The sequence below is a fragment of the Microcebus murinus genome, chromosome 29, assembly GCF_040939455.1.
Source record: "Microcebus murinus isolate Inina chromosome 29, M.murinus_Inina_mat1.0, whole genome shotgun sequence".
NCBI classification, from domain to species: Eukaryota; Metazoa; Chordata; class Mammalia; order Primates; family Cheirogaleidae; genus Microcebus; species Microcebus murinus.
The window spans coordinates 15,638,794-15,651,265 of record NC_134132.1 but is presented as its reverse complement, the minus strand read 5'-3'; the positions used below and the strand labels follow the sequence as shown (position 1 = coordinate 15,651,265).

General features: G+C 51.2%; 1 protein-coding gene across 1 annotated transcript in view; it reads right to left on the bottom strand.

Moving 5' to 3' along the window:
* FRAS1 (Fraser extracellular matrix complex subunit 1) overlaps window positions 1–12,472 on the bottom strand; it is a 293,078-nt gene that overhangs the window by 19,799 nt on the left and 260,807 nt on the right. The window contains exons 59-63 of the mRNA XM_075998690.1: window positions 7,224–7,380; window positions 5,029–5,229; window positions 3,135–3,322; window positions 1,452–1,727; window positions 49–281 (exon numbers count right to left, since the gene is read on the bottom strand). Coding sequence (XP_075854805.1) covers window positions 49–281; window positions 1,452–1,727; window positions 3,135–3,322; window positions 5,029–5,229; window positions 7,224–7,380 — 1,055 coding nt within the window. The remainder of the gene's footprint in view (window positions 1–48; window positions 282–1,451; window positions 1,728–3,134; window positions 3,323–5,028; window positions 5,230–7,223; window positions 7,381–12,472) is intronic.

Sequence of the window (12,472 nt, the reverse complement as noted above, 5' to 3'; positions counted from 1 at the left end):
TTCCTGTTTGGGGAAGCGTTGCTCACTGACCGCCCGCCGCGGCCTCACCTGTTGGGGTGGTCCTTGTGCCTGACGTCCAGGTACTTGAGGGTGGCGATGAAGGACTGGGCCTGGAAGCCCCTGGAGGCCCCGGCCACCACCGGGGAGTGGCAGATGGCGCCGTCCGTGCCGATGGTGACGGGGCTGCTCCGCAAGGCTGTGCCCGCCCTGCCCGCACCGTCCACCGCCGTGGCCACGCAGCGCACGCGGAACCGCCGGCTGAAGTAGATGCTGTCCAGCACCTGCCGCGGCAGGCCACCCGCGTCAGTGCCGCCTCTCTCCCCTCCCTCCCTCCCTTCCCCTCCCTCCCTTCCCCTCCCCTCCCCTCCCCTTCCTCCTTCCCTTTCCCTCCCTTTCCCTTCCTCTTCCTTTCCTTTCCTTTCCTTTCCTTTCCTTTCCTTTCCTTTCCTTTCCTTTCCTTTCCTTTCCTTTCCTTTCCTTTCCTTTCCTTTCCTTTCCTTCCCCCTTTTCTTTCTCCTTTCCTTTCCCCTTTCTCTTTTTCTTTCCTTCCCCCTTTCCTTTCTCCTCTCCTTTCTCCTTTCTTTTCCTTTCCTTTCCCCTTTCCTTTCTTTCCCCCTTTCCTTCCCCCTTTCCTTTCTCCTTTCTTTTCCTTTCCTTTCCTTCCCCCTTTTCTTTCTCCTTTCCTTTCCCCTTTCTCTTTTTCTTTCCTTCCCCCTTTCCTTTCTCCTCTCCTTTCTCCTTTCTTTTCCTTTCCTTTCCCCTTTCCTTTCTTTCCCCCTTTCCTTCCCCCTTTCCTTTCTCCTTTCTTTTCCTTTCCCCTTTCTCCTTTCCTTTCCTTTCCTTTCCTTTCCTTTCCTTTCCTTTCCTTTCCTTTCCTTTCCTTTCCTTTCCTTTCCTTTCCTTTCCTTTCCTTTCCCCCTCCCCTCCCTTCCCTTTTTCCTCTCCTCTCCTTATTAAAGTTTTCTGGCTGGGCGTGGTGGCTCACGCCTGCCATCCCAGCACTCTGGGAGGCCGAGGCGGGAGGATCGCTCGAGGTCAGGAGTTCGAGACCAGCCTGAGCAAGAGCGAGACCCCGTCTCTACTAAAAATAGAAAGAAATCAATCGGCCAACCAAATATATATAGAAAAAAATTAGCCGGGTGTGGTGGCGCATGCCTGTAGTCCCAGCTACTCGGGAGGAGGCTGAGGCAGGAGGATCGCTTGAGCCCAGGAGTTGGAGGTTGCTGTGAGCGAGGCTGACGCCACGGCACTCACTCTAGCCCAGGTGACACAGCGAGACTCTGTCTCAAAATTTAAAAAAAAAAAATAGAACAGCCCGTGCGTACCACGTGCACCTGCTTTGCTGGAAATCCCAGGAGCCGTGCACAGACCCGGAAGAATCCGACAGGGTCTCGGTCACAGGGGGGAACCCCGGTCATCTCCCGCCCCGCTGGCCCGGCCCCCAGACCCACCCTGTGGTTGACGCTGGTGAAGGGCGTGCTGTCGCTGACGGTTTCGAAGGGTGACCGGGCCCCATTGCTGTCGGTGGGGGCGGCCACCTCCCAGCTGAACTGCACAGAGGTCTGGTTGATGCCGGCCTCCCGGCACCGCTCCTTGGTGACGGCGTACCGGGGGAAGCGGGGGTCGCAGGGGGTGACGCAGACCAGCGGGTAGCCGGGCGAGGGGGCCTTCCTGGCTCCCTCCTTGGTGACCTCCTCCACGTGGTCGTAGTCCGCCAGCGTGACCACCTGCAACACGGCAAAGAGACCCGGCTCAGCCCGGGCACCAACCGCTCAGAAATTGCAGCCTCAGAAATTAGGGTGTCAGGGCTGGGCGCGGCGGCTCACGCCTGTCATCCCAGCACTCTGGGAGGCCGAGACGGGAGGATTGCTCGAGGTCAGGAGTTCGAGACCAGCCTGAGCAAGAGCGAGACCCCGTCTCTACTGTAAATAGAAAGAAATTAATATTAAAAAAATAAATTAGGGTATCAGGGAGATCAGAACACTACAGGCCTGTCCCCAGAGACCCACGACATCTCTCAGCATCTAGGGATTCTTCACACGATAACCAGGGACGTTTTCACAGTTTCTTTTTTTGCCAGGCACCCCTAAAAGACACAGCTGAGATTCTCCTACCGCCTGGGCCAACAGCTCTTGTATTCTGTTTTCTTTTTTTTAATTTATATTTTTTGAGACAGAGTCTCGCTCTGTTGCCCGGGCTAGAGTGAGTACTGTGGCGTCAGCCTCGCTCACAGCAACCTCCAACTCCTGGGCTCAAGTGATCCTCCTGCCTCAGCCTCCTCCCAAGTGGCTGGGACTACAGGCATGCGCCGCCACGCCCGGCTAATTTTTTCTCTATATATTTTTAGTTGGCCAATTAATGTCTATTTTTAGTAGAGACGGGGTCTCGTTCTTGCTCAGGCTGGTCTCGAACTCCTGACCTGGAGCGATCCTCCCGCCTCGGCCTCCCAGAGTGCTGGGATGACAGGTGTGAGCCGCCACACCCAGCCTGACTCTCTTTGTAGTCGGGGACTGTCCTGTGTATTGCAGGATGTTTAGCAGCAACCCCGGCTTCTGCCCAGCAAAACTGTCATGTAAGAGTCATGACAACCAAAAACGTCTCCAGACATTGCCAGATGTGCCCAGGGTTGGACAAAGCAGGGACGAGATTGCTCGAGGCTGAGAACCTGGCATTAGAAGAACAAACAGGCCGGGCGAGGTGGCTCACGCTTGTCATCCCAGCACTCTGGGAGGCCGAGGCGGGAGGATCGCTCGAGGTCAGGAGTTGGAGACCAGCCTGAGCAAGAGCGAGACCCCGTCTCTACTAAAAACAGAAAGAAATTAATTGGCCAACTAAAAATACATATAGAAAAAAATTAGCCGGGCGTGGTGGCGCATGCCTGTAGTCCCAGCTACTCGGGAGGAGGCTGAGGCAGGAGGATCGCTTGAGCCCAGGAGTTGGAGGTTGCTGTGAGCGAGGCTGATACCACGGCACTCACTGTAGCCCGGGAGACACAGTGAGACTCTGTCTGGGAAAAAAAAAAGAAGAAGAAGAGAAACAGCCGAGCGCCGGAGGTCCCCCTTCTCCCCGGGGCTCCCTGACTGTTTTCGGGACAGACGCAGCCTCCACCCTCCACCTCGGGCCGCGGGACTCACCACGGGCGGTGCTGGCAGAATGAGGCTCCCGGCCGCCTCCTGGTCCAGGATGGTCACGGTGGCTGTGGGCAGGTCCCCGAGCACAGCCTCCACCGGGTCATCCGGGCCCAGCACCAGAGAGAAGGACTCCTGCCACTCCCGGTCCTCGTTGGACAGGATCTCCACGTTGAAGAAGACGTGGTCCTCGCCTTCGCCGGGGCCGGACGGGGAGAGAGAGACAGAGAGACAGAAAGAGAGACAGAGAGAGAGACAGAGAGACAGAGACAGAGAAAGAGAGACAAAGAGAGACAGTGACAGAGACAGAGAGACAGAGAGAGACAGAGAGAGAGAGACAGAGAGAGACAGAGAGAGATAGAGAGAGACAGAGAGACAGAGAGAGACAGCGAGACAGAGAGACAGAGACAGAGAGACAGACAGAGACAGAGAGACAGAGACAGAGAGACAGACAGAGAGAGACAGAGAGACAGAGAGACACAGAGAGACAGAGAGACACAGAGAGAGACAGAGAGACAGAGAGAAACAGAGAGAGACAGAGAGAGACAGAGAGACAGAGAGAAACAGAGAGAGACAGAGAGAGACAGAGAGACAGAGAGTGAGACAGAGAGAGACAGAGAGAGATAGAGAGAGACAGAGACAGAGAGAAACAGAGAGAGACAGAGAGAGACAGAGAGAGACAGAGAGACAGAGAGAGAGACAGAGAGAGACAGAGAGAGATAGAGAGAGACAGAGAGACAGAGAGAGACAGCGAGACAGAGAGACAGAGACAGAGAGACAGACAGAGACAGAGAGACAGAGACAGAGAGACAGACAGAGAGAGACAGAGAGACACAGAGAGACAGAGAGACACAGAGAGACAGAGAGACACAGAGAGAGACAGAGAGACAGAGAGAAACAGAGAGAGACAGAGAGAGACAGAGAGACAGAGAGAAACAGAGAGAGACAGAGAGAGACAGAGAGACAGAGAGTGAGACAGAGAGAGACAGAGAGAGATAGAGAGAGACAGAGACAGAGAGAGACAGCGAGACAGAGAGACAGAGACAGAGAGACAGACAGAGACAGACAGAGACAGAGAGACAGACAGAGAGAGACAGAGAGAGACAGAGAGACAGAGAGAGACAGAGAGAGACAGAGAGAGACAGAGAGAGACAGAGAGACAGAGAGAAACAGAGAGAGACAGAGAGAGACAGAGAGATAGAGAGAAACAGAGAGAGACAGAGAGACAGAGAGACAGAAAGACAGAGAGACAGAGAGAGACAGAGAGACAGAGAGAGACACAGAGAGACAGAGAGAGACAGAGAGACACAGAGAGAGACACAGAGAGAGAGACAGAGAGAGAGACAGAGAATGAAGGAGAGAAAGCGAGAGAGAGAGACAGAGAGAGAGAAGGCCTTAGTAGGGACACCATGGCCGGGAGGTTCGGGTGGGCCCTGCTGTCGTCTTAAAATACTCCCTTTTCTCGTTCTTTTTTATTTTTTTTGAGACAGAGTCACACTCTGTTGCCCAGGCTAGAGTGAGTGCCGTGGCGTCAGCCTCGCTCACAGCAACCTCCAACTCCTGGGTTCAAGCGATCCTCCTGCCTCAGCCTCCCCCCCGAGTAGCTGGGACTACAGCCGTGAGCCTCCCCGCCCGGCCTCCAAAAGGCCTTTTAGACCAACCCAAGTGGCTAGCATGTTCCGAAGGAAGGAACCTATATTTTTTATTTTCCCTCTGCCAGTTTTACCGAGCAAACATCTCACACCTTCGACCTCAAACGTGTGTTTAGCAAATGCCTCGCGCTGCTGCTACCCCTGCTGTGCTTCTCGGCTTCCCTGCTCACCCCCCTCTCTCTCCAAATACAGGACTCGGCCCCGTGGCTAAGCGAACCCCGTGTAGACGGGGCCTGGGGTGCGCTTACCAGGGCGGAACGTGAGGACGCGGCTCTTCGGGTAGTAGTCCACGCCGGACCGGGCCGAGCCGTCCCGGGTGCTGCAGCGGACCTTGGAGGTCCTGTTGTGGTCCCCTCTGCGGACCACCTTGACGTCCAGAACCGCCACGGCGTCCGGCCCCGCCGGCTCCCGGACCTGGTAGGCGGCCTCTTCAAACTCCACCCTGGGCGCTGAGGAGGGACGGCGGGGAGGAACGAGAGCGCGTTAGGGTAGACCCGGACTCCCCCCCCCCGAAAACGCATTAGGGCGGAGAGAGGGAAAGATGTTCACGTCCGTTTAATAACGGCGCAGAGGCAGGGCCGGGCGCAGCGGCGGCTCACGCCTGTCGTCCCAGCACTCTGGGAGGCCGAGGCGGGAGGATCGATGGTTCGAGGTCAGGAGTTCGAGACCAGCCTGAGCAAGAGCGAGACCTCCCGTCTCTACTGAAAATAGAAAGAAATAAAAGCTGGACAACTAGAAATATATAGAAATAATTATCCGGGCGTGGTGGAGCGTGCCTGTAGTCCCAGCTACTCGGGAGGAGGCTGAGGCAGGAGGATGGCTTGTGCCCAGGAGTCTGAGGCTGCTGTGAGCGAGGCTGACGCCACGGCACTCACTCTAGCCCGGGCAACAGAGTGAGACTCTGTCTCAAAATAATAATAATAATAATAATAATAATAAAAAACAGCACAGAGGCAAAACGATTTACAGGCATAAAACTCAATCAGCAACGTGCTGCAAAAATAAATCTATCTGTGACCCCGTAGGAGTTATTTTTCACATGTTCCTTGGGAAAAGCAACAGAATGGGGGAAATGTTTTTAGACACTTTGAAAATGCATGATGCACCAGAAGATACTTACAACTCATTCCCTCAACAACAAAAAAAGAAAAAAGTAAAAAGTAAATTAAAAAAAAATAAAAAATAAAGTAAAATGCATGATGTCGGCCGGGCGCGGTGGCTCACGCCTGTCATCCCAGCACTCTGGGAGGCCGAGGCGGGAGGATCGCTTGAGGTCAGGAGTTCGAAACCAGCCTGAGCAAGAGCGAGACCCCGTCTCTAGTAAAAATAGAAAGAAATTAATTGGCCAATTTATATATATATATACATATATATATATATAAATTAGCTGGACAACTAGAAATATATAGAAAAAATGAGCCCAGCATGGTGGCGCATGCCTGTAGTCCCAGCTACTCGGGAGGAGGCTGAGGCAGGAGGATCGCTTGAGCCCAGGAGTCTGAGGTTGCTGTGAGCGAGGCTGACGCCACGGCACTCACTCTAGCCCGGGCAACAGAGTGAGACTCTGGCTCAAAATAAAAATAAAAATAATAAAAAGCAGCATGGAGGTTAAACGACTTACAGGCATAAAACTCAATCAGCAATGTGTTGCAAAAATAAATCTATTTGTGACCCCGTAGGAGTCTCACATGTTCCTTGGGAAAAGCAATAGAATGGGGGAAATGTTTTTAGACACTTTGAAAATGCATGATGTCCAAGGCATTGGACATCTTGGCATTCTAGTTCACTGAATGTATTAAAATTTTGTGCAATTTATCAAGGTCCTGAGATACAAGGGAACTTTGACGAATATCTATTGCATGGATCAATTTTGCCATCTATGAGATGTGAATTTCTAAGGCTTACCATGCAACTCATTCACATACCAGTGAAATTGACCACCCCCCTCTCTCATTGCTGTTCTTTTTTTTTTTTTTTTGAGACAGAGTCTTGCTCTGTTGCCCAGGCTAGAGTGAGTGCCGTGGCGTCAGCCTCGCTCACAGCAACCTCAGACTACTGGGCTCAAGCGATCCTCCTGCCTCAGCCTCCCGAGTAGCTGGGACTACAGGCATGCACCACCACGCCTGGCTCATTTTTTCTATATATATTAGTTGGCCAATTAATTTCCTTCTATTTTTAATAGAGACGGGGTCTCGCTCTTGCTCAGGCTGTCCTCGAACTCCTGACCTCGAGCGATCCTCCCGCCTCGGCCTCCCAGAGTGCCAGGATGACAGGCGTGAGCCTCCGTGCCCGGCCAACATTTTCTTATAAATACTCAGAGGTTATTGTCAGCGGGCACACTTAGAGCACTTTCATTTTTCAAAACACTAATAACTACATTGTGAATACAAAATATCAGTCCCATCGGCCCATAAGAGCAAGTCAAGGCGATTTCTCCCGTTACCGTCTTCCTCGTTGGATATGGTGACGGTGGCCACGTGACTCTTGCCGATTCTGGCTCCGCTCCAGTGGTTCCCCAGGGGGTGGCCCAGGTGCAGCCTGAACTGCTCCTCTTGCTCAAACACGGAGTCGTCACGGATGTACACGGTGCAATTCTTCACCTAGAGCCAAGCACACAAGACAGACTGAAACCTGCTGCAAGATGTCGGTGAGTTGCACGGTTTTCCTAGAAAATGGTGTTTTTCCTTTGCAGCCTCAAGAGTCAACACAAATGCAAAAGGTCGGCCGGGCGCGGTGGCTCACGCCTGTCATCCTAGCACTCTGGGAGGCCGAGGAGGGAGGATCGCTCCAGGTCAGGAGTTGGAGACCAGCCTGAGCAAGAGCGAGACCCCGTCTCTACTATAAATAGAAATAAATTAGCTGGACAACTAAAAGTATATAGAAAAAATTAGCCGGGCGTGGTGGCGCATGCCTGTAGTCCCAGCTACTAGGTAGGAGGCTGAGGCAGGAGGATCGGTTGAGCCCAGGAGTTAGAGGTTGATGTGAGCGAGGCTGATGCCACGGCACTCTAGCCCGGGCGACAGAGTGAGACTCTGTCTCAAACAAACAAAAAAACAAACAAAAAAAACCAAATGCAAAAGGTTTTGTTCATACAACAGAAAGTTTAAACTGAACAGTTCGTGCCTCAGTGGGCCCCACTTGTACGTGAGTACTGGTACTAGAACATTCCGGCCCATTTTGAATACCAGCGATGAGTTATGGAAAACAAGATCCATAAAACGACCCCTTGGAAAGCACCTGTGGAACAGGTGTGTGCTTTCCCACCTTATTGTCTGCTTGATACATTTGCACGTGTTATAGTAGGTACCGAGTTTCCCCGAGAATAAGCCCTAATCATAAAAGAAACCCCAGCAGGATGTCTGAGCCCGTGCCCAATAGAAGCCCTACCCCGAAAATCAGCCCTAGTGATGGGCGTGGCTATGAAAATCAGCCCTGGTGATGGGCGTGGCTATGAAAATCAGCCCTAGTGAGGGGCATGGCTATGAAAATCAGCCCTAGTGATGGGTGTGGCTATGAAAATCAGCCCCAGTGGTGGGCGTGGCCATGAAAATCAGCCCTAGTGGTGGGCGTGGCTATGAAAATCAGCCCTGGTGAGGGGCATGGCTATGAAAATCAGCCCCAGTGATGGGTGTGGCTATGAAAATCAGCCCTAGTGGTGGGCGTGGCCATGAAAATCAGCCCCAGTGGTGGGCGTGGCTACGAAAATCAGCCCCAGTGGTGGGCGTGGCTATGAAAATCAGCCCTAGTGATGGGCGTGGCTATGAAAATCAGCCCCAGTGGTGGGCGTGGCTATGAAAATCAGCCCTAGTGGTGGGCGTGGCCATGAAAATCAGCCCCAGTGGTGGGCATGGCCATGAAAATCAGCCCCAGTGGTGGGCGTGGCTATGAAAATCAGCCCTAGTGGTGGGCGTGGCCATGAAAATCAGCCCCAGTGGTGGGCATGGCTATGAAAATCAGCCCTAGTGGTGGGCGTGGCCATGAAAATCAGCCCCAGTGGTGGGCATGGCTATGAAAATCAGCCCCAGTGGTGGGCGTGGCTATGAAAATCAGCCCTAGTGACGGGCGTGGCTGTGCAGCTCATCTGCACAACCCATGCGTGTCGTCGCGGAGCGGGAAAGAACACGAGCAGCCCTTCTCATCCGCCCCGTGAGAGCTCTAGTGCTCGACAGGAGAGATCGGGGCCGGTGGCTCTAAAGGAAACAGAGTCGCAAGACATTCAGGATGGGATTCGGGGTCTGGAGAGTGAGGATGATGTTCCAGAAGAAGACGACTTCACTGTGTTTGAGTCAATGGAGATGGTTGTGCCGCACTTAAAAAAGAAATAACACACACCCTGAAAATCAGCCCTGGGGTGTCTTCTGGAGGAAAAATAAATATAAGACCCGGTCTTATTTTCGGGGAAACACGGTAGATTTCTGAGGATGAGTGTTTAACATATAGATTGAACTTCCTGGAGAGCTGATTAACATTCCTTTTCCTTTGTGAAAATCGAGTAGTCTTATAAGGAACTCAGAGAGGCTTCATGTTAGGCTTAAGAGACCTTTAAATGCTAAAGAATTCTCAGATCTGCTGCCAAATGGCATCTCATCTGAGAACTGCTGAGTACTGAGAGTCTGAGAACACAATCTAAATCCCTGCTTCATGGAAAGAAGCCAAAATGTTTCTCAAATGAAATATTCTCTGCCAGGGGTTGTATTTTTGAGAAAATGTAAAATAAGGTCGCAACAATTCGGACCACATAGCAGCCTCAATAGTAGAGTTATGTCGTATGAAGTGGGATATATTTAGTTGGACCATTTTATTCTTTATTTTTTTTTAAAGACAGAGTCTCGCTCTGTTGCCCGGGCTAGAGTCAGTGCCGGGGCGTCAGCCTCGCTCACAGCAACCTCAGACTCCTGGGCTCAAGCGATCCTCCTGCCTCAGCCTCCTCCCGAGTACCTGGAACTACAGGCATGCGCCACCACGCCCGGCTCATTTTTTCTATGTATATATTAGTTGGCCAATTAATTTCTTTTCTATTTATAGTAGAGACGGGGTCTCACTCTTGCTCAGGCTGGTTTAGAACTCCTGACTTTGAGCGATCCTCCCGCCTCGGCCTCCCAGAATGCTGGGATGACAGGCGTGAGCCACCGCGCCTGGCCTAGTTGGACCATTTTAAATCCACTATCCAACAGTCTTGCCAAGAATACGGGAGCAGAGAGAAGTTTCACTCCCGCACTTCCTAAGTCATACCAAACAGCAGAACATCCCTGTGAACTGTTATATGTGACTAGCTAACCAGATTTAAGTCCCTCAAGAATTTTGTGGGTTTTTTTTCCCTACCACATCTTTCTTTTCTTTTCTTTTTTTTATTATTTCAGCATATTACAGGGGTACAAGTGTCAAGGTCACGTGCATTGCCCTTGCCCTCCTCCCCCCTGGAGTCAGAGCCTCAAGCGTGCCCATCCCCCAGACGGTGCACGTCTCACTCGTCGTGTCTGTCTACACCCGTCCCCTCCTCCCCTCCCACCTGCCCGACACCCGACAGATGTCACTCCTGTGTGTCCACTTAGGTGCTGATCCGTCAACACCAGTTTGCTGGTGAGCGCACATGGTGCTTGTGTTTCCATTCTCGGGACGCTTCCCTTAGCAGGATGGGCTCCAGCTCCAGCCAGGAAAACACAAGAGGTGCTGGGTCACCGTGTTTCTCAGAGCTGAGTAGTGCTCCGTGGTGCACATAGACCAAATCCTACCACATCTTTCTTACAAAAAGAATTCCTTAGGGAAAGCATAAATTTAGTAGTGACTCCTCAGATCTTAAAAAATGAAAAAAAAAAACACACAAAAAAACCAAACCCACATTTTAGTGAATGACAAATTCCAGAGACATATGCCTAGCAACCCGAAGAAAATGAAGATTCCAGAATGTGCCTGGGAATAATCATAGATTGTCGCGTGGGCAACACACAGACTAGTATATGCTGTATCTTCTTTCCGACTTTACTAAATGAAAAACCCACTCTTGGGCAGGCGGGGAATCCTCTTTTGAACTTGGAACAGGTACAGACATGCAGACTCAAATCTGAAGATCGTATCTGTTGTATCTGCACGTGTTTTATTTTATTTTTTTTTGAGACAGAGTCTCGCTCTGTTGTCCAGGCTAGAGTGAGTGCCGTGGTGTCAGCCTCGCTCACAGCAACCTCAGACTCCTGGGCTCAGCGATCCTCCTGCCTCAGCCTCCCGAGTAGCTGGGACTACAGGCATGTGCCACCATGCCCGGCTAATTTTTTATATATATATCAGTTAGCCAATTAATTTCTTTCTATTAATAGTAGAGACGGGGTCTTGCTCTTGCTCAGGCTGGTTTTGAACTCCTGACCTTGAGCAATCCACCCGCCTCGGCCTCCCAAGAGCTAGGATTACAGGCGTGAGCCACAGCGCCCGGCCTCTGCACGTGTTTTAAAACACAGGCTTCAACTTTCCGCCGGTGAAATTCCCATGAAGTGCGTGACCGAGACAGGTCTGTGTGAGTCTTAGCTGTGTCAGCCTCATGCTGGCCCTAAAGAAAGAAGCTGTCCCCTTTTTTGACAGTAAAGATGAACAGAGGAAAAATCTGGGGTGATCTGCAATGGGTAATGTCTTCTTATGCTAAACTTCAGAACGTCTAAACATAAGGCAAAAATCCGAAACATTTTGACTGTATCGAAATTGAAGATTTCTGTTCAACCGAGAACACCACAGACAAAGGTAACAGGTAAGTGGCAGAAAAGATGTTTCTAGTATCAAAAATGTCTAAAACAGACAAGGAATTAATGTTTAGGATATACAAGACAGTACTACAAATCAGTGAGAAAAAGGTAATGCAATAAAACAAGGGACAAACGATAATAAAAATAAGCTTCTAGGCTGGGTGCCGTGGCTCACGCCTGTCATCCCAGCACTCTGGGAGGCTGAGGCAGGAGGATCGCTCAAGGTCAGGAGCTCCAGACCAGCCTGAGCAAGAGCGAGACCTCGTCTCTAATAAAAAGAGGAAGAATTTTCTGGGTCTACATAAGGTAAAGGAAAACATAAAATAAAATAAAATAAAATAAAAGTAGAAAGAAATTAGTTGGCCAACTAAAAATATATAGAAAAGTTTAGCCGGGCGTGGTGGTGCATGCCTGTAGTCCCAGCTACTCGGGAGGAGGCTGAGGCAGGAGGATCGCTTGAGCCCAGGAGTTGGAGGTTGCTGTGAGTGAGGCTGACTCCACGGAACTCACTCTAGCCCGGGCGACAGAGTGAGACTCTGTCTCAAAAATGAATAAATAAATAAAATGTCTAAAATTGGGAAGGAATCAATACTTAGGATATACAAAGAAAGTACTGCAAATCAGTGAGAAAAAGACAATACAATAAAATAAGGAACAAAGGAAAATAAAAGTAAGCTTCTGGGCCGGGCGTGGTGGCTCACGCCTGTAATCCTAGCACTTTGGGAGGCCAAGGCGGGCGGATTGCTCAAGGTCAGGAGTTCGAAATCAGCCCGAGCGAGACCCCGTCTCTACCAAAAATAGAAATAAATTAATTGACCAGCTAAAAAATATATATACAAAAAATTAGCCGGGCATGGTGGCGCGTGCCTGTAGTCCCAGCTACTCCGGAGGCTGAGGCAGGAGGATCTCTGAGCCCCGGAGATTGAGGTTGCTGTGAGCGAGGCTGACGCCACGGCACTCACTC